This window comes from Podarcis cretensis (genome assembly GCF_951804945.1).
Source record: "Podarcis cretensis genome assembly, chromosome: 15".
Taxonomy (NCBI): domain Eukaryota; kingdom Metazoa; phylum Chordata; class Lepidosauria; order Squamata; family Lacertidae; genus Podarcis; species Podarcis cretensis.
Window position 1 is genome coordinate 38,793,386 of NC_137185.1, and position 21,915 is coordinate 38,815,300.

The 21,915-nt window shown below is 48.7% G+C and overlaps 1 protein-coding gene across 1 annotated transcript; it reads right to left on the reverse strand.

Annotated features, from left to right (window-relative positions):
* Positions 1-402: 402 nt before the first annotated feature.
* ADRB3 (adrenoceptor beta 3) lies at positions 403-21,558 on the reverse strand. The gene is made up of 3 exons (XM_079955076.1): positions 19,913-21,558; positions 7,484-7,550; positions 403-2,724 (listed from the first exon to the last, which is right to left on the reverse strand). Exons 1-2 carry the CDS (start codon positions 21,541-21,543, stop codon positions 7,511-7,513), a joined length of 1,671 nt encoding a protein of 556 aa, XP_079811202.1. The 5' UTR covers positions 21,544-21,558; the 3' UTR covers positions 403-2,724; positions 7,484-7,510.
* Between the last annotated feature and the right edge of the window lie 357 nt (positions 21,559-21,915).

The following is a 21,915-nucleotide window of genomic DNA, read 5'->3' on the forward strand; positions in this document are numbered from 1 at the left end:
TGGGCTTTTGATTCATTTTAATAAATAGAACTGGAAATGAATTTCCAAGGAAGACATTCGCTGCAATCTCTGCACCTTTCAACTGAATTAACACTACGTTCCAGATTTGTCAAAACTCATATGAAATAAATGCCAATGATAAAATAATTACAATCTCAAACAAACTGGCACTGGACTAATCCTATTTCACAGGCATTTTACATTTTCAGATGAGTTATGGAATTTGCATATAAGTACATTAGGGAAGAAAAGCATTTTGAGTCTGCAGTTCTAATTTGAATTGGTGACTTCTGAACTAGTGCAAAGCATCAGAGTGTATAGATTGTTTCAGAGGTAACATAAGAAGACTGTTCTCACAGTGGCCAGCCCAATGCCTGTGGGAAACCTAGAAGCAGGCCCTTCTTGCATTTTCTAGCAACTGGTCCATCTTTGTCCCCAGGGCTGTCTATCTTGTTTCATTGCCTGAGGCAAACAGGGAAGGTGCCTTGCCCCTGTCATCTCGCATACTGGGGTTGCACAGCTGCAGTAGCTCCTGGCAAAATCCTGCTGGACGATGCCACCACTTCTCCTTGCTTCTCCAGGGATGGGTGGGGTTGCCCATGCAGACACTGCCCCTTGGCATTCCACCACCCATGGCAGCCACATCAGTCTGCCTCTTGGGTGGGCCGGCCCTGTTGGTCCCTTATTTATACTGACTGGCAGCTGCTGCAGCTTCTGTATCTCATTCTAAAATGCCGCCAACTGCTTTGAGACATCAGAACTCACGGGACTCTAACAGTTGTGTAGATCAGGAAATGTCAACAGAAGCAGCTTCACACGCTCCTGACTGGCAAGCTATGTGTGCCAATATTTCCTGCTCTTCTAAACAGCTAAAAGGGCCTTTGCCAAAGCTCTGCTAAGAGGATCCTTGTTCTCCTCTGAAACTGGCCGCTCAACAGAGGGAGAGAGAGAGAGAGAGAGAGAGAGAGAGAGAGCTTCTTGAAGGCAAATCTGTTGGATTGGAAGAGGGGCTTGGATGAATTGCATCTGGCCCCTTGGAAGTCGCAGCTATAAGGTGAAATTTTGCAGACAAAGTTGGACCAGACAAATACAATAGATGGATCAATCAGCAGTATAGGGCACAAAAATTCACAGCAGCTAGACTGTCATTCCTCAGTTCCACCCTGGGATTTTGAAACTGCATGAGAGAGAAATCCAACAAATGCAATGTTTCTGGAAATTATTATGAACCTAATCAGCTGCCTTCTATCAGCAAAGGCTACTGATCCATCTAGCCCAGTGCTGTCTACTCTGGCCGGCAGTGCCTCTCCAGGGTCTCTGGCAGAGGTCAGCTGTCAGCTGCCACCTGATGGGTGAATTGGAGAACCTTGGAACATTCTGGGTGTAATGCATATGTTCTACCATTGAGCTAAGCAGGGTTGCTGCCTAGCCAGGCAGGTGGGAAACAGCCTCGATGTTGCTGAACTGCAACTCCCATCAGCCCCAGCAAGCATGGGCAATGGCTAGGACTGATGGGAGTTGTAGTTCACCACTGGTTCCCTACACCTGCTTTACTGGTTTCAGCCCCTAAAAATCAGCAGGGGAAGCTTTTGACGGCATACTGCTATAAACATTAGCACCTGCAAATTAGCACCTGCAAATCAAACGACCAGCTGAAATGCTGGAAACCCTGAAATGTGGTGATAAGACAGCCCACCCCTGTTTATTCTCTGCCATCACTGCAGAACAACAGTGCCTAAAACAGTCTTCCCTAACCTGGTGCCCTCCATATATTTTATTTTACAGATCCCATCATTTCTGTCCACTGACTGGGGTTGAAGGGACTTATAGTCCAAAATATCTAGAGAGCATTGGGTTGGAGACGGCTGTCTTGAAGCATGATTCCATATTCACCCTTGTTTGATCCTTGACCATCACTATCAAAACCAATCATGACAAAATCCATAGCCCTACCCGCACCTTTGCTACATTTGCCTATTGGTAGATTAGCAGCAGAGAACCTGGAGCCCTCCAAATACTCCTAACATCCCTGACCATTGGCCATGCTTGCTAGGGCTGCTGGAAGAAGGACTACATCAACGTCAGGAGGGACACACCTTCGCTGCCTCTGTTGTAAGTATGAAACCGCATTAAGGAATGGCTTCATCCAGCCATCATGACTTGCTTAAAGTGTTGTTGTTCCTTCTTCACAATGACTGGCTGCTGGATGAAAGGGGAATTATGACATGTGCATTTCAAAATACCTGAGTCAGCATCAAAAAGATAGACATCTATACATGTCAAGTAAGCACCCATAGAAGCGGCTTATAGCCAGACTATGGATGAAGGACTTGTATTCCCTCAGTGTAAGTTCCATGTTAAACCAGCAGTGAGCATCCTGGGTGGAGAAACAGTATTAAAGGGACAGAACTGCTGCTAGGATTTGTAATTTAACTAGCAAGTTAAATTATAGCTGATGATTCTGGGATCCAGAGTAACTACTTCTGTCCTTTCTCAACCAAAATAACCCCCTCTGGAGTATCCCTATCAGATGACGGCAACTTCCCTGTCTCTGGGGAACACATGATAGCCATTCCCCAAACTGAACACAAAAGGAACAAACTGGTAATTTTAAAAAGGGAGTTTTTCCTCCTCCTTCTTTTCTGAACACTGATGTAGAGTCAATTATAATTATTTGGCGATCAGGAGATCCAGACCCCTCCCAGCCAAGCTTGCGTTGCTGTCCTGAAAAGAAAGAAGAAAAGGGAGTTTGAAAAGGGAAATAACAGTTTGCTGATGCACGTCAATTCCCATCAAAGACAACAACAGACCCTAATCCAACACAGCAATTTAGCCTGTCATTGGCAAATCAAGCCAGGCTTAGGTTTCATTAAGGCAAACAAACACACAGACCTGGAATCAATAAGCAAGTGTGTGTGAACTGATTGCATAACTGGTTCTTCAGAGATCCTGGTGGATTTCTCTCCGGGGGAAATAAACCGTAAACCATTTCCGTCCCAAGCTAAGGCATAAAGCCAACGAAAGCAAAAGCAATTCTAAGGTGACACACATTTTACTCCAGCAAAATGCTGGCCCCTTGCCCCTGTACCTGCAGAGCCATGAAAATGAGTAAACCAAGAAGACAAGAGATCATGTGCTTCTCAGCACACCTGAGTCCCATTGGGGCAAGGAGTCACTCTTGGGCTTTGGAACTCTCTGCTCACTGATGTTAGGCAGACGCCCTCACTATTTCCTTTTAGGCCAGGGGCTGGGGAACCTGAGCCAGGCAAGGCTGCTTCCAGGCAGCAACCGTAAGAACTTTGCCACAGCTGCAGCTGTTTCCAGGGAGAACCCTATTGTTGAGGACAGGGTTTGTGATGGGCAGTTGGCATTTGCGGTGAGAGCAGGAATGCGACTCACAAATGCACGAGGTGTGATTCATCGTGCGCCTGGGTTTTTCCTGTTCTATATCTTTATTCATTGGTTTACCAGATTTATGTTTTGCATTTTTGTGTTTCTAGCTGATGCACTTTTATTGTATTGGGGGGGTATTCATCTATTCACCTCTTTGGGGGCCTTGGACAAACAGCAGTATATAAAAAACTCGATGAGGATTTGACTCACGAGGCCCTTTCTCCCTGAAACCAAATCCACTTCCCCCCAGGTCTGATGTTACCGTATTTTTTGCTCTATAAGACTCACTTTTTCCCTCCTAAAAAGTAAGGGGAAATGCGTGTGTGTCTTATGGAGCAAATGCAGGCTGCGCAACTATCCCAGAAGCCAGAACAGCAAGAGGGATCGCTGAGCAGTGATCCCTCTTGCTGTTCTGGCTTCTGAGATTCAGAATATTTTTTTTTCTTGTTTTCCTCCTCCAAAAACTTGGTGCGTCTTGTGGTCTGGTGTATCTTATAGAGCGAAAAATACGGTATATATGGCATCAGGTGAGGGGAAGGTAGAGAAGTTGCTGGATCATAAGGCTGCCAGGCAACTGACAGGTGTGCTTGTCTCACCCAAGTGTCAAAGTTGGTTTAAAAGGTCTGGCTTATTTTTATCTGCACTTTAAGGGGAAATATGCTATGAAGATTTGCCTTTTAAATGATTCTGTGGATTTTAGCTGTCTTTGATCTACAGTTTTAGCTGGACGTCACTTAGAGAGCTCTTTGACGAAGAGGCTTCTAAATAAATGTGTTCTGTGGATGCAGGCAGTCACACAACGAGAATGGGAGCCATTGTCCCCAACCGCAAAATTCCTACCCACAACTGCTTTACCCTGTCCTCCTATCCTCCTTCCACTGAGTGGGAAGGTCTGAAGGGTTTCCCCCCCCCCCCATGCATTTTTCAGCTAAATGTGCCCTTTAGAATCCCCAGCCCAACAAGGGAACGGGGCACATTCACAACATTATCATTTAGTTATTATTTTATTCCTTGCATTAATACCCCATCATTTTCTCCAAGGAGCTCAAGGGGGCATCTGTGGTCCCCCCCTCCAATTTAATCCCCACAACAACCCTGAGAGGTAGGTTAGGCTGAGAGGCAGTGACTGGCCTGAGATCACCCAGTGATCTACATGGAAGAATGGGGCCTTGAACCTTGCTCTGTCAAGGGTCTGAAACTCTAACCACAACATTGGATTATTCATATTATTATTTTAATTTATATCCCACCCTTGCGTTTGAAGGAGCCCAGAGCAGAAAACACATCAATAATAAAACATTTTTTGAAAAACAAACAGTGATCTCAGGGTTGCCAGTAACAGTGTCTTTCAGCCATCAAATGCTGGGGTAAACAGGATTTGTTTAAAAAAATAAAATCCTGAAAGTCAGTAATACTTTAAATACTTTCAAAGCACATTACTTTCCCCAAAGAATCTTGGGAACTGTAGTTCACCCCCACAGAGCTACCATTCCCAGCAAACTACAGTTACCAGGATGCTTTGGGAGAAGCCCTGTTACTTTTAATGTACTGGGCTCAATTCAAGGTGTTAGTATGGGCATACAAATGACTCGGGAGCAGAGTACCTAAAACAGTGGCCTCCCCAATTTCAACCATCTCCACAACCAGCTGGTGAAATGGGGGTGGTGGTGCCGCCACCACCACCAGCAGGGGTTTCTTGGTCCCCAGGGGCCTTTGACAGGGCCTTTTCAATGGCAGCTCCCTGTTTGTGGAAAACCTTTCCAGGTGAGGTTCATCTGTCTCCTCCTTTCAGGAGGAATTTGAGAACCTTCCAGGCATTTGACGGCTAAGAAACACTTTTCCTGTCAACCCGGAGATCACTATTTTTAGAATGTTTTTAGATTGCTGTTGTTGGTGTTAATGTTTTTGTCACCCTGGGTTCCTTTGGGAGGAACAGCAGGATATCAATTGAAATAATAATAACTAATAATAACACTTATTAGTCACTCACTACAAACAAAGCACCAAAGCATCTTAAATTAAAAGCCTCAGGCATAGAACAAAATCAGATATGCTTTCCAAATTCCAAATATGGCATTTGGATCCTGGGAGCACTAAGAAGATTATGAGTGTAAGCAGGAAAGATAAAATTCTCTGGGTAAGCTTGACGACAGAAAGCGCTTCTGATGTTTTCCCTGTACTTACAATCCCTGCCTCTGAACTGCCTTCTTGTCCAGTCCAACATCCACATGCAGTCACCAAAGCTATAGATTAAGAACTCAGGCTTACAGCAGCCCAAACATCCATCCAGCTCCAACCTTAAAAAACAAAAACTGTCCAGCCTGTTTGTCTCTCTTGAAGGTCCTGTGATTGCGCTGTAGTTCTTTCTCCTGCTGTCTAAAGAATACGACTGGTTGAATTTCTTGAATTCTTGGTAGAAAAGCACCCTGGTCTGATTAATTTGCATGGTTAAAGCAAGGATTGGGAAAGGACATAGTCTGGGGCCAGAACATTTGCTTTGCATGCAGAAGAACCCAGATTCAACCTCCAGTAGGACTGTGGGAGACCCCCTACTCAACACTGGAGATGTGCTGCCAATACCGAGCTAATAGTCTGACTAAGACAGCTTTCTCCATTCCTGTGCAATATCTGCATCTTACAGCATGACTAAAAGAGCTTGCCAATAAGTCATTGAGCCTCTTCAAATGAACGGGGGCATGATTCAGAACCCGGGGGGGGGGGGAATTAGGGTTCTGAAAAGCACAGGGAGCCCCCACAAGCAGAGGAGGCTCCCCATTTTGTGCAGCTGCCCTCCAACTCAGAGTGTTAACTGTACATGGTATCAGATCACCTAGAGAGGGATTTGGAATCCTGCTTCCTCAGCTGAAGGGCTGGAGCTGAGAGGGAGAGTATTAGCTCTTATATGCAGGAGGTCCCAGCTTCCATCTCCATCTTCTCCAAGTAGTTATGGGAGAACTCAAAGCAGGCATGAGGATCTTTATAACCAAGTTGGTAGAGCATGAGACTCTCAATCTCAGAGTTGTGGCTTCAAGCCCCACCTTGGGCAAGAGGTTATTGCATTGCAGGGGGATAGACTAGAATCTAGATGACAGTTCTGCCATTCTATGCTTCTATTCTTTTTTTCAGCCCAAGGACCACAGTTCCTTCTGGGCAGCGATCTCAGGACTGCATGCCAGTGGTGGGTGGAGCCAGAGGCAAAAGTGGCTGCGGTCATGAATGCAGACACTACCTTTGAACAGTAGCCTAGGTTCTACACACATACACACACACACACACAAACATACTTCTCTATCCTCCATCTAGGGCTCAAGCAGGGCTTCTTTTCTGGGGGTACTCCAAGGTGCACAGTACCTTGTAAGAAGTACTCAACTGCAAGTACAGTAAGAAGAATTCAACTGCAAAGCAACCCCAAGGAAAGGATCCCAGTTTATATTGCATGACCAAATATGGCAGAGGTGGGGAACCTTTTTGGCCTACTAGGCTAGATCTTTATCTCCCTCAACACACTCCATGGGCCAACTTTGACACATGGCAATCTAATGATGTCAGGTGATTGGCAGGTGGGTGGTTCTGTCCTCCTGTCAAAGTTGGCCTGCAGGGGTGAGGGAAAGTAGTGAGCAGAGTTCAAGTGCACCAGTGAGTTCCCTACGGAGCACTAGACCGAGCAGCGTAAGCAAGCAGGACTGAACTGCTCAACCCTCAGTTGATGCACAGGGACTTCAACTGTGTTTTCCAGTCACAGGACCCAGCTGTGTCTCCACCTGCAGCAACCCTTACGTTGCAGATAATGCCAGGTGGCTGGGGAAATTGACCTAACAGGCGAAATTGGGTTCCTGGGCTGGAGGTTTCCCACTTCTGAAATACAGGTTATACCCACTATTGGCCCATCAGTAATTTTTCTGCCACCACTGCATCCTTAGAGAATCAGCCAACAGAACACATGTCATCCTGAACAATCTTCTAAGGCAGTCCCACATATAGCAGATTGTAATAATCTATCCAAAGCAAAGGCAACTGAGTCTGCGTTCAAAGGCAGAATCTATCAAACAACCTGCATATTTGGCTCAGAGTTTCAAAGGGGGATACTCACTGTATTTTCTTTGGCTTCTTCCTTCTCTCACATTCTAGGACAATCTGTCACTTCTTTGGTGGGAAATCTTTTTTTTAAAAAAAGAAAAAGGCAACAAGAATAAAAACAGTTTAATTTACCAGTCAGGTTTTTTTCTTAGCCAATCTTTTACAGCATTGAGAACTGGGTCTTGTTGGACGCAGGTGTTTTAAAGCACAAGTTGCATCTGATCAGAGCAGATTTGCCCGTGGAGCAAATCCTCAAAGTGTTCTCTCTCTCGTCCTCTGTTTAGTCTGTCATGGGCACATTTCGTATTGTATCTCTTTTATTATTACATATACACAGCATCCCACCTTTCCCCCACGCAGGTGAAGGTGGCCCTCCCCATTTTAGCCTCTCAACAACCCTGTGAGGTAGGTTTGGCTGTCTCAATCTTGACCAGCCCAAGGTCACCTAGTGAGCTTCATAGCTGAGTAGGGACTGGAATCCTGTCCTCCCAAGTCCTGGTCCAGCATTCTAACCACTGTCCCACATTGCTACCCATAAAAAGTCTTCTGAAATTAATTAAGATAAGCTGAAATGGGCCCCTCTGAGGGGTGTGTCCAAAAACTGGCAAGTTTTATTCAATGTGTTACTGGTATTCATGTAAGGAAGAGGCATGTCTGAAGAGCTGTCATGCAGAAGATGAGCAGATTAGAACTTGGGGACATCCAGTGGAGCTGAATGCTGAAAGATTCAGGATACACAAAAGAAAGTACCGGGCTCAGAAGGCTTGTGGATAGCAGGCAGCAGCCCGAATCCTGGGGAGTGCAGCGCTGCGCACCCCGGGCTTTGGGCAGCTATCCACAAGCCTTCGGAGCCTGGCAGGACTTCCCGCCGGGCTCAGAAGGCTTGCGGATAGCAGCAAGCTCTGGGAGCGAAGGCGAGGTTGCGCGCAACCTCGCCCCCGCTCCCGGACCCGTTCTGGGGGCTGGGGTCAGGGGAAGCTCGGGCTTCCCCTGCCCCAGCCCCGCAGCTAAAAATGAAGCCAAGACAGCGAGCGGGATCCATCCTGCTCACTGTCTTGGCTTCTGTCAAATACTGGAGAGGTTGTGCGTGGCTAATTTCCCCCCCAAAAAAAATTAGGTGCACCCTATGGTCCGGTGCGCCCTATAGAGCGAAAAATACAGTACCTCTTCACAAAGCACATAGTTAAACTACAGAATTTCCTTCCAGGAACATGGAGGCTTAGACAAATTCATGGAGGATACAGCTAACAATGACTACTAGCCAGGACAGCTATGTTCCACATCCACAGTTGGGAGGCAGTATGCCTCTGAATAGGGACGCGGGTGGCGCTGTGGGTTAAACCACAGAGCCTAGGACTTGCTGATCAGAAGGTCGGCAGTTCGAATCCCCGCGACGGGGTGAGCTCCCGTTGCTCGGTCCCTGCTCCTGCCAACCTAGCAGTTCGAAAGCACGTCAAAGTGGAAGTAGATAAATAGGTACCACTCTGGCGGGAAGGTAAGCGGCATTTCTGTGTGCTGCTCTGGTTCGTCAGAAGCAGCTTAGTCATGCTGGCCACATGACCCGGAAGCTGTATGCTGGGTCCCTCGGCCAATAAAGCGAGATGAGAGCCGTAACCCCAGAGTCGGCCACGACCGGACCTAATGGTCAGGGGTCCCTTTACCTTTACCTTTTATGCCTCTGAATACCAGCTTCTGGAGATCACACAGGTAGGGGGGAATACTGTTGCACTCAGTTCCTGCTTATACTACTACTACTACTATATTATTTACACTTCGCCCATCCAGCTGGGCTTCCCCAGCCACACTGGGCAGCTTCCAACAAAATATTAAAATACAGTAATGCATCAAACATTAAAAGCTTCCCTAAACAGGGCTGCCTTCAGATGTCTTCTAAAAGTCTGGTAGTTGTTGTTCTCTTTAACATCTGGTGGGAGGGTGTTCCACAGGGCGGGTGCCACTACCGAGAAGGCCCTCTGCCTGGTTCCCTGTAGCTTGGCTTCTCGCAGTGAGGGAACCGCCAGAAGGCCCTCGGCACTGGACCACTTAGGGTTGATTGCATTCAAGAAGTACAGTGGTACCTCGGGTTACATACGCTTCAGGTTGCATATGCTTCAGGTTACAGACTCCACTAACCCAGAAATAGTACCTCGGGTTAAGAACTTTGCTTCAGGATGAGAAAAGAAATCGTGCTCCGGCGGCGAAGCAGCAGCAGGAGGCCTTATTAGCTAAAGTGGTGCTTCAGGTTAAGAACTTACCTCCGGAACGAATTAAGTACTTAACCTGAGGTACCACTGTATATAGAATCATAGAACTGCAGAGTTGGAAGGGGCCACGAGTGTCATCTAGTCCAACCCCCTACAATGCAGGAATATTTTGCCCAATGTGGGGCTTGAACCCACAACCCTGAAATTAAGAGTCTCACACTCTTCTGACTGAGCTATCCCCATTAACATTTTGTTAAATGAATCAATCTGGTTGGTCACTGTGAGAGCAGGATACCGGATCATTGGCCTGATCCAGAAGACCCTTATTACATTAGATTTGTTACACTGCATTAGCCCAGCCCACTTTTTCGGTTTGGGTAGCATTGCACCTGGATGCATGCATCCACCCATGTAGGTACCCTCTTTCAGTGGCTGACTCCTTTTAGAAAAATCTATGCTTGGCTTGCTTCATGATCTCACCTGCAAATCAACCCTCTCAACCCTGTTTTCCCCAGAAAATAAGATCAAACTTAGAAGTACGGGCAAGAAGACAGGATGAGATTGATGCAAAAATACCCAACCACAAGAACTAAATGCATATAGCCATCTGTATGGAGGCATGAGGAGGTGAGGGAAAGAATGTAACTGTAAGTACTGGGGAAGTTGGGGGAAATAGTGTAATGGGTTGAAGATGTTGCTGTGGAGACCCCTAGTTCAGAGGCAGAATACATACTTTGCATGCCTAGGGTTTAAACCTTGACATTTCCAGACAGAGTATGTCAGCTCTGCCAATCAGAAAGGACAGTATTAAACTCCAGAGGTCAATGGTCTGACTCACTTGAAGTGTGTGTGTTGGTGTGGGCGGGATAGCTCAGGCAGTAGAGCATGAGACTTAATCTCAGGATTGTGGGTTCAAGCCCCACGTTGGGCAAAAGATTCCTCCTTCTGGAGGGAGTTGGACCAGATGACGCTCGTGATCTCTTCCAACTCGCTCTATATAGGCTAACAGCTAAAGCTAACTGGTTTGAGGTGGGGAGATCTTCCAGCCCAAGGGCCGCATAGCCTTCTGGGGGCCACACTGACAGTGCGAAAAGCCAGAGGCAAAAGTGGATGGAGCGACAGATGTACATTGTACCTTTGTAATGATAGGTTAATTCCTACACAGCCATCTCTAGTCTCCACCCAGAGTCATTATCGGAAATCAAAGACATGCTCTAGCCAGGCGAAAACACTTGGGGTGCAAAGCAGGGCCTCTGAGGATTGTGGCCAAGGATGGTTGTGTGGTGTAGGGGGAGTAATGAGGGCCAGACAAGAGAGGCTTGGAGGGCCATAGCTGGTCTCAGGGCGTGAGGTTCTCCATCCCCTGATCTAGACAGAAGACCTTCTGGGAACTTCTTCTGTTGCACTGAAGAAATGAAGGATGTAAAATGAAATAAAGGAATAAATGCAAGTGCTTGTTACAGTGCAATGTAGCCAGCTAAGTTCTACTCAGAACAGACCCACTGAAATTAATGAGCCTACGTTAGCTTTGTCCATTAACTGCAATGGGTCTACTCTGATTAGGGCTAGTACTGGAAAAACAACCCATTATTTACATCTTGTTTTTCCAGCTTTCAAAGCAGCATGCAACATAGTATGAGAGGAATCATTAGAAATTAAAGACATGCACCCTTTTGTGGGGGCATATTTGCCTCAAACCAGAGCTGTCTGTTGAAGAGACAAGGACACAGTCCAGACACATATTGGTGGCCAAGCCTATCCTCCTATAAAACTGAAAGACGCTGACTGTCCCCACTGTTGAACCCTGGTTTTGAGACCTTTTGGAACTTTCTGCTTACAAATGGGGCTGATATTTCAGACTCCAGGAAGAAGATACATTTCAAGATATTCTAAAAGAGTCTAAGAAGTAAGCTCAGTGCAGTGTTAAGAACGGAATGTGCTTTTGTTTCTTTCTTTATTAGTAATGCTATTCTTAATATCTTATTTGCAGACTTTAGTACGCTGAGATGTCCTATAGGCCTATTTTTGACATTTTATATGGACACTGGATGTAAGCGAAGCTATTCTGTAATTTATGCCCAATCTGTAAATGTGCACAGATAGGGAGGGGGAGGGTAAGCGGGGGGGGGGGGTGTAGAAGCAGGATAGCTGTGATAAAAATGCAGCTGTTCACTTTTTAAAAAATGCCAGGATAAAAATCAAATCAAATAGCAATAAATAAGTTCTCAGTTCAGCTATGTATGCCAAGACCCTCCTTTTGCTGAAGAAACCACTTAGGCTGTGCACATGTGTAGCCTTTGAAACACACCAAGGACATTTTTTCACAGGCTGCCCTTGCATATAGTGGCTAGCAAGTAAACCCACCTTTGCACAATAACCTAATCTAAAGTGAAACAAAATAAAAAATAAAAAAATTCCTTCCAGTAGCACCTTAGAGACCAACTAAGTTTGTTATTGGTATGAGCTTTCGTGTGCATGCACACTTCTTTTGTTTCGACTACAGCAGACCAACATGGCTACCTACCTATAATTAATCTAAAGCAGCAGCTACAGTGGTACCACGGGTTAAGTACTTAATTCGTTCCGGAGGTCCGTACTTAACCTGAAACTGTTCTTAACCACTTTGGGGCCTCTTGCTGCTGCTGCACTGCTGGAGTACGATTTCTGTTCTCATCCTGAAGCAAAGTTCTTAACCTGAAGCACTATTTCTGGGTTAGCAGAGTCTGTAACCTGAAGTGTATGTAACCTGAAGCGTATGTAACCCGAGGTATCACTGTACTTCTGTGTCATCTGTACACGCAGATGAGCACATTTTCACTAATTTCCACCTCTCAATTAGTGTTTCCACAGTCCTTTAAAAAAAAATCATTTCCCCCAACCTTTCAAAAGAGAGGAGCTAGAATTTGATGTGTTGGTATACTATATTGGTATACAGAGTTACTGTACTGCATCCTATTTTGAAGGGGACTGGTAAATATAAGCAACCCAAGCAAGTTCTCTCTGTATAGTACTCAGCCAGGCAGCAAGTGCTCAAGAAGTACATTACTGGCACAAAATGAATGATACCCAGCGCAGCAGAATGCACTTTAGACTGGCAAGTAGCGCGGGCCAGGGATGAGTTGGGGATGATGTCATGTGTACAGCACCCCCAAAAAGCACTCACATACAGCACTAAATGCACATTGTCATGCTATGTGTATGTGCCCTTTGAGAGGGCTGACCAGGGCAAACACACATTTGAAGCCCTGGGCGTGGAGGGTGGAGACGGGGAAGGGTTGTAGCTCAGTGGTAGAGCATCTGCTTTGCATCTGGGAGGACTCTGGTTCAATCCCCAGCACTCTCACATAGGGATGAGAGAGATCCCTAGAGATGATGCTGCCTGCTAGGGTAGACCATGGTGGGCTCAATGGACCAAGGGTGTCACTCAGTATAAGGCAGCTTCCTATGTTCCTCAGGGTTCTCCTCCCACCAGTTCACCCCACCCCAACATGAGCAGGCTTCTCCCACTGACATTTGTGTGAAATGTATAGTTTGGACCAAAGGACTCTTTGCCCGCTGAGATATATTGGGGCTGAGTCACACTCTGAGATGTAGGAAGGGCCATGGCTCAATGGAAGAGCATGTGCAAAAAGTCCTGGGACATCAGATTAAGAGCTCAGACTTACAGCAGTCCTCACTTTAAAATCCAGCTCCAACTTTAAGAACACAAAAACCAATCCACCCTGTTTGTGTCCTGAGATAGTACTATGCCATCTAAAATGCTACCAGTTAAATGTCTTAGAATCTTAATAGGGAAGTCCCAAGTCTGGTTAACTTATATGGCTAAACTGATGAAGAGGCATAGCTCACTGGTAGAGAAGCTGCTTTGCATGCAGAAGCTCCCAGGTTAAACCCCCAACATCTCCAGGTAGGTCTGGGAAAGAGCCCTGTCTGAAACCTGAAATAGAGGCACTGCCAGACAGTGTAGATCCAGTGGTACCTCCGGTTGTGGACGGGATCCATTCCGGAGCTCCGGTCGGATCCCAAGGTTTCCACAACCGGAGAGACCGCTTCTGTGCATGCATGTGCGGCGGTAGAGCACTTCTGCGCATGTGCGTGCAGCAAAAACACGGAAATATACTTCCAGGTTTGCTGCTTACGTATCCTGAAGTTTACGTAAGCTGAGGGATACGTAAGCTGAGGTATGACTGTATTTAGAAAATACTGAGCTGGATGGGCAAACTGACTGACTCTATATAAGGCAGTTCCCAATGTTCCTAATCTCTGGAAAGTATCCCTAGTTATAAGTAGATCAGTCACAGGTGATGGGAAAGGCTTTTCTGTGTCTGAATCCCCAGAAAGCTACTGCCAGTCAGACTAGATAATATTGGACTAGTATACAAACTGATATCCATGCAGATGCTCTTGGACTGCAACTCCCATCAGCCCCAGCCAGCATGGCTAATGGTCAGGGATGATGGATGTTGTAGCTCAGTGACAACTGGTGAGCACCAAGTTGGCTAGTCCTAAGCTAGATTGGGTTAGATCAGGTGTGGTGAACCTGTAGCTCTCCAGATGTTGCAAAACTACAACTCCAGTCACCCCTGGCTATTGGCCATGCTTGCTGGAGCTGATGGGGAGTTTTAGTCAAACAACATTTGGAGGGCCAAAAGTTAGTCAAACTTGGATTGGACGGACAGATAAAGCCGCCTTCTATGAACCTGTGAATGTGAGTTGCCAGGGAGCTACAGCTACATCATGACTCTTCACAAATATACCATAGTTGGAATGCCCTTTTACACATGTCAATGTTCACCCTGAAACACATGATGGGATGCATCTGCTGGGGGAAGGGTGAATGGCTAATGGTCGGGGGTGTATCCAGCAACATCTGGGGGGAGGGCAGTTTCCTAGAAACAGAAGACAAGCCCTAATAAATTAGTACAGTTCTCAAAGTGGTTTCAAAGTCCCTATTCCTTGGGAACTCTGGGAACAGAAGCTCTGCAGGAGGAATTGGAGTCTCCTAGCAACTCTCAGCACCGTTAACAAACTATAGCTCCCAGTATTTGGGGGGAGGATCTATGGCTATTTGAGGGACATGGGTGGCGCTGTGGGTTATACCACAGAGCCTAGGACTTGCCGATCAGAAGGTCGGCGGTTTGAATCCCCGCGACGGGGTGAGCTCCCGTTGCTCAGTCCCAGCTCCTGCAAACCTAGCAGTTCAAAAGCACGTCAAAGTGCAAGTAGATAAATAGGCACCGCTCCAGCGGGAAGGTAAATGGCATTTCCGTGCGCTGCTCTTGTTTGCCAGAAGCAGCTTTATCATGCTGGTCACATGACCTGGAAGCTGTACGTCAGCTCCCTCGGTCAATAGAGCGAGATGAGCGCGCAACCCCAGAGTCGTCCGTGACTGGACCTAATGGTCAGGGGTCCCTTTACCTTATGGCTGTTTGAAGTGGTATAATTGCTTGGTCTTCCACACAATGTGCCCTCATTGCACATTAGCGAGATTGAAACAGGCCACAAATAAGAGACATAGGCACTCTTTAGCACAGGAATGAGGAGACTGTGCCCCGCCCCCAGGTATGGTTGGACTTCAGTACCCATCATCCCTGACCATTGGTTACATTGGCTGGGACTGATGGGAGCTGGAGTCTAACAGCATCTAGAGCAGGTATCCCCAAACTCGGCCCTCCAGATGTTTTGGGACTACAACTCCCATGATCCCTAGCTAACAGGACCAGTTGTCAGGGATGATGGGAATTGTAGTCCCAAAACATCTGGAGGGCTGAGTTTGGGGATGCCTGATCTAGAGGAGACTGTCTCCCCACATCTCTTTTAGTGTCTTGGGTGACAAGGGGCCAAAGGCATCTATAGTATACCACTTGCCACTTGCGTGTGCCAAGCAGAAGTTGCCTGGGGTGAGCGACCGAGATGCAAAGAGATTTGTTCTCACTGGAAGCTGAGATGGATGCTGGATTTTGCAAATTCATCCTCTTAATTTGTCCCTGGCAGTGAAAGAAGAGGAACGGAGGGACAGCAAAGACTGGAAGCTGTCATAGACGATATCTGCTCTGCTTCCCCAAACACAGCAGGGGGTGAGGAACTACCTCATCTGTATTTAAAACACAGATGTGTGAACTTTTGCCTTCGAAAATGACAGCAGCTGAAAGATAAGTTGCATAGCAACTCAATCTACAGCAGCCAACTGCATCATGTTGAGGAAGACATACATGGCTCCTGCTGTATCGTATCCAAAGCCAAGCACAACACAATAAGAGACCTACTGGACCGTCACCAAAGACGGGTGGGAAGCCTGCAAGCAAGACCTGAGCACAGCAAAACTCTCACTTGCGATTTCCAGAAACTGGTAAAGTTGAATTTGTGAGCTGGGAGATGAGTTTAAGCGCCGCAGTTAGATGGGACACACCCCTGCATTCATCATTTGTTTAATTAAGCTGACATGCTCAACCTCTTGTTGAGGGGCTCGTCCACACTTCCGCTTGACTCGTGCTTAGAAAGTACGGGTCCAAGCAGTTTTCTGTTTGTCCCACATTTTCTAGGCATGGATCCAAGTGGTTCTGCCTTTGCTCTGCTGCTTTCCTGTTATGGTGATTTTATTAGTACACTGCCTATTATAATGCTCTGTATTGTTTTTCTTATGCTCTGTAAAATACGTCCTTAATATTGTACACAGCCCTAGGGTATTTTGATATGGGGTGGTATATATATCTAAATGATGATGATGATGATAATACCCCTAAAAAAAAACACCACTCTTTAGTGCTAAATCAGAACAAATGGCAATCTGTGGAGAACCTGATTGCCGTTTGTTCTCAATCAGTGCTAAACCACAGATTTTCCTGGGGGAAAGTTGTAGGGTAAACTAATGGGTGGTTATACCCAAAGTGAAATGATATTACATTTGAAAGGCTATTGACAGGCATTGGGAATTCTGTAAGGGGTGCAACTTGGAGCAGAAAAAGTGGAGTGGGAGAAGGATTGAGGGCACACAGTCATGCATAGACACATACCACATCTCTGCCAGTGACAGACTTTGGGCTTCCAAATTTCAGTGGCATCCTGTGCAGCACCAAAATTTTGCACCCCCCTTGCCTTCCATTCTAACTCATTGTTGCAACGCCCCCTGCAGCAACCTCTTTGCCTGGCGCCTAGTGTGGGTAAACCAGTCTTGCTCCCCTAAATCAGCCTCTGTCTCTGCTCCAGATTCTCCCCCTCCAACTTTCTGTACTTTATTTAACAAAAATGGTAGGTGCTCCTATACATACATTCTGTGCAACATATAGAGTATGCCCCCCCCCCAGGTTGTGTCATATTCCCCCCCCCCTCCAGCCAGATTTTCTTTTGGAGGCTGAATTTTACATGCACTGAACGTTTCCATTTTTCTAATATACAGGAACTTGCAGCACAACAGCCAAAGAATGGAAAGTACTAGAACAGGGGTCAGCAAACCTTTTCAGCAGGGGGCTGGTCCACTGTCCCTCAAACCTTGTGGGGGGCCAGACTATATTTTTTTTGGGGGGGGGTAAATGAACTAATTCCTATGCCTCACAAATAACCCAGAGATGCATTTTAAATAAAAGGACACATTCTACTCATGTAAAAACACACTGATTCCTGGACTGCCCGTGGGCCGGATTTAGAAGGTGATTGGGCTGGATCCAGCCCCCGTGCCTTAGTTTGCCTACCTATGTACTAGAAAGTTTCAGTAAGCAAAGCCAAGATCAAAACAAGGAGACCACCCAACTACATAAACTCACTGCGGCTATCTACACAGTAGAGACTTAAAATGAAACATGATTGCCACCCCCACCCAGCCACCTACCTGGGGCTGCATTTCAGGTCGCATTTGCATGTTGCAAATGTTGCAACCCATCAGAGAGGGAGGGAGATATCTTCACCCAGTACAAACTACCTGTTGGTTGCAAACCCCTCCCGACAATTCCTATTCAGGAGGCTGTCATCTGCACGTGTCAACCAGCTATCTCAAATGTACACACCTCAGCTTAACTGCAAAGCGACCTGGTTTGAGGGAGAACACATCAAACACCAGTATTTCTCAAGGAAGTCCAGGATAGATGTGGATTGTGGCCAATGTCATGTGTAAAAGGTAAAGGTAAAGGTACCCCTGCCCGTACGGGCCAGTCTTGACAGACTCTGGGGTTGTGCGCCCATCTCATTCAAGAGGCCAGGGGCCAGCGCTGTCCGGAGACACTTCCGGGTCACGTGGCCAGCGTGACATCGCTGCTCTGCCAGAGCGTGACATCGCTGCGAGCCAGAGCCGCACACGGAAACGCCGTTTACCTTCCCGCTGGAAAGCGGTCCCTATTTATCTACTTGCACCCGGAGGTGCTTTCGAACTGCTAGGTTGGCAGGCGCTGGGACCGAGCAGCGGGAGCGCACCCCGCCGCAGGGATTCGAACCACCGACCTTTCGATCGGCAAGCCCTAGGCACTGAGGCTTTAACCCACAGCGCCACCTGCGTCCCCTAATGTCATGTGTACACAGCTTCAAACACCAGTGGTGAGAGCACACTGGAGCCAGAGTAATGATAATGAGCACACAGCTTGTGCCTTCAGCTGTGACACCAGATATGGTTCCTCCCCATCCCTCATTCCTACTCTTGCACTAGCTCCCTTTCACAGTCTTGGCTGCACTTATAACTCCCTGAATCCAGGGGCTGTTTACACTGTGCACAGCACCTACCATGGCAATGGCACTCTTAATGCTTCCAGGTATTCACTTATATCAAGGGTGGAGGCTAAGTCGACATGGAAAGCAGGATCAGATGCTCCCAATCCATCTTTTCACCTGCTCCTGTGTAATCCATTCTCCTAGACCACGCATATAGCAAATGCAGACAGGCTGGCAGCATTCCCATTGGTAGCTAGACAAATTTGGGACCCCCAACCTTCATGGGCTGGGAGCATTTGGGTCCTGATCTTTCTGAACATAAATATTCAGAGGTCAGGAGGAAAATCCCACAATTTCTGAATGTGGGGCAACTTTCTACCATTCCATTATCTCTGTGGAAAGAGAAACAAATGAAGGAGCCCTACACACACACACACACACCATCATGTTTGAAAACTGCAGGACCAAAAAGAAAAATTGGGGGAACTGACATTGAAAGAAAGAACTGCAGAGGATCTGAGGAAGCTGCCTTATCCCAAATCAGGTCATGAGTCCATTTAGATCAGTATGGTCTACATGGACTGACAGTGGCTTTCATGGGATTAAACCGAAAACCTCCTGCATGCAAAGCATGTTTTACCATAAAGTCACAGCCCTTCCTTCAAGTGTGCAGCTCTTTGAAATGCTGCAATAGAGAAATGGCATAGGAAACTTCCTTATACCCACTCAGATCACTTGTCCCCAGAGCTCCAGGCTGTCTACTCTGACTGCTTTCCAGCAGAGTTTCCCCGTCACCTGACACCTGACTTCTTTAACTGGAAGAAATGCTAGATTAAATCTGACACCTTCTTCAAGGAAAGCATAAACTCTGAGGCAAGGGTGAGGAACCTTTGGCCCACCAGATTTCACTGCAACTCCCATCACCCCTGGCCATTGGTCCTGCTTGCCATACTGCTTGCCAGTCCATTGGCCATACTGGCAGGGGCTGATGGGAGTTGTAGTCCAACAACATCTGGCGGTCCAAAGGTTCTCTATACCTGCTACACCTGTAAGTCTTAAGAGTCTAAGCTCTGAGTAATCAGTCCCTGATGCAGCCTTCTGGGCACCAGTCTCAGTATGATGGGTGCAATCCAAAATGTGCTAATTAAGGAGCTAGCCTCATTGAACATACCAGGACTTACTACCAAGTAAACATGCGATTACTTTTCAGTCCCCTCCCAGACCACCCTGTGGCACACTGTTGGAAAACAAGAGGAGTACAATATTTACCCCTCCCCAATTGCTATAGACCAGTGGTGGCCAAACTTTGCCCTCCAGATGTTTTGGGACTACAATTCCCATCATCCCTGACCACTAGAGCTGTTAGCTAGGGATGATGGGAGTTGTAGTCCCAAACAGCTGGAGGGCACAGTTTGGCCATCACTGCTATAGACCAAATGTTATGGACTACAACGCCCATCAGCCCCTGCCAGTATGGCCAATGGGCTGGGCTGATGGGAGTTGTAGTCCAACAGCGTCTGGCGGACACTAGGTGGAGGAACCTTACCCTACATCTTCAAGACACCCCTCCCTCAGCATCCCACGGACACATTCCTGACACCTACTCTTCCAGCTGTGGGCACAAAGTGATCTGCGTGCCTTGAAGCTGGGCTTCCCGCAGGGGGCGCTGCGCGCAGCCGTGCCCATTGCTGGCGAGGTACAAGAACTTCGTTTCGCCAGTCCGGCTGCTGGAGCGGCTGCTGGCGCTGCTGGAGCCCACGTCTTCGTCCTCCTCGTCGTCGTCCTCTCGGGCTCCCTTGGCGATGGGCTCGCCCTCCTTCTCGGACGGGACCCGGGGGTTGAAGGCGCAGGGGCAGCGGCGCAGGTCCTTGGAGACCGCGTGGAGGCGGCGATCGGCGCTCCTGGGGCAGCACAGGAGCTTCTTGAAGGCGCACCTGAAGTCGGGGCTGCGGCAGTAGATGATGGGGTTGAAGGCCGAGTTGGCGTAGCCCAGCCAGTTGAAGAAGCGGAAGAGCTGGTCGGGGATGAGCGTCCTGGCGAAGACCTTGAGGATGTTGGCCACGAAGAAGGGCAGCCAGCAGAGGGTGAAGATGCCCATGATGAGGCCCAAGGTCTTAAGCGCCTTGTGCTCCTTGATGGCCAGCAGGAGCCGGGAGGGTCTCCTGCGACGGGAGCCCTTGGCGGCGTCTTGGAGGAACCTGCCCTTGTCCTTCTCGATGGCGTGCAGCTGCCGGGTGGCCACGGCGAAGACCCTCGCGTAGACGAAGAGCATGACCAGCAGCGGCACGTAGAAGGAGATGATGGACGACAGGATGGCGTAGGGCATGTTGGTGACGAAGTCGCAGCACTGCGGGTCCTCGTAGCAGCGCAGCGCCTCCTCGTCCGCGCCGTCGCGCCACCAGTGGTTCATGATGGGCAGGAAGGAGATGAAGGCGGCCACGGCCCACACCAGGCACACCACGCCGCGCGCGCGGCCCTTGGTCACCAGCGCCTCGTACTGCAGCGGCGCCGTCACGGCCAGGTAGCGGTCCACGGCGATGGCGCACAGGGTCTCGATGCTGGCCGTCACGCACAGCACGTCCAGCGACGTCCACAGCTCGCAGCCCGTGGTGCCGAAGGGCCAGCGGCCGCTCAGCACCAGCGTGGCCCCCGGGGGCACCACCAGCAAGCCCATGATGAGGTCGGCGCAGGCCAGCGAGGTGATGAACACGTTGGTCATGGTCTGCAGGCGCGGCGTCTTGGCGATGGCCACCACCACCAGCAGGTTGCCCGCCACCGTCACCAGCACGGCCAGGCTGAGAGCGGCGCCCAACGCCCCCTGCCGGCCCAGGCTGCCCGCCGCCCCGGAGCAGTTGCTGCCGTTCCCCGACGGCGCCGCGCCCGCTGTCCCCAGCCACGTCCCGTTGGGCGGCCAAGGAGGAGCCATCGCGGCTAAGACGGCGATGGGAGTCAAGCTCGGCGCGCCTAGCTGGAGGCAGCCCCTCGACGGCTTTAGTTCGACGGGCCCGCGCTCCGCCACTGTCGCGCAGGGAGAGCGGGCTCCGCGCGCGTCGGACACTGCTGGCCCGCTGCTTCTGGCTCGGCAGCCCAGCCCATGCTCCTGGGGAGACGGAAGGCGCCTCGGCAGGGACGGCTCCCTCCCCTTCGGTGGGGATTGCGGAGAGGAGGAGTCCTTAAAGGCGCAGGGAGCCTGGAGGGAGAGACGGGACACGCCCCGGGCGCAGCTCTCCTGCATCTCCGCCCGACCCCACCCCGAGCCTGCTGCGGGAAGGAGAGCGAGCGGCGCTGATGTCTAACAGGGTGGTGTTTCTTTTACAAAGCCGCCTCTCCCACTGCAGAGATCGACCCGCACCCCAGTACTTTTCAAATTTAAGTTGCACTGATATAGCTGCAACGCGTTGCCCCACGTGCGAAGAAATTGCATTTCCCTCGCATTACTCTAGGGCTCTTCTCGGCATCGATAGTGCTTTACAAACCCTCTAGAATTCAGGAATGGGAGGGGAAGCAAATTTTTGGCTTTCTCGGAGTTGTTGGACTACACGCTCCCATCATCCCTGACCACTGGACGTGCTGGCTGGCGCTAATGGGAGTTCAACAGCCTCTGGAG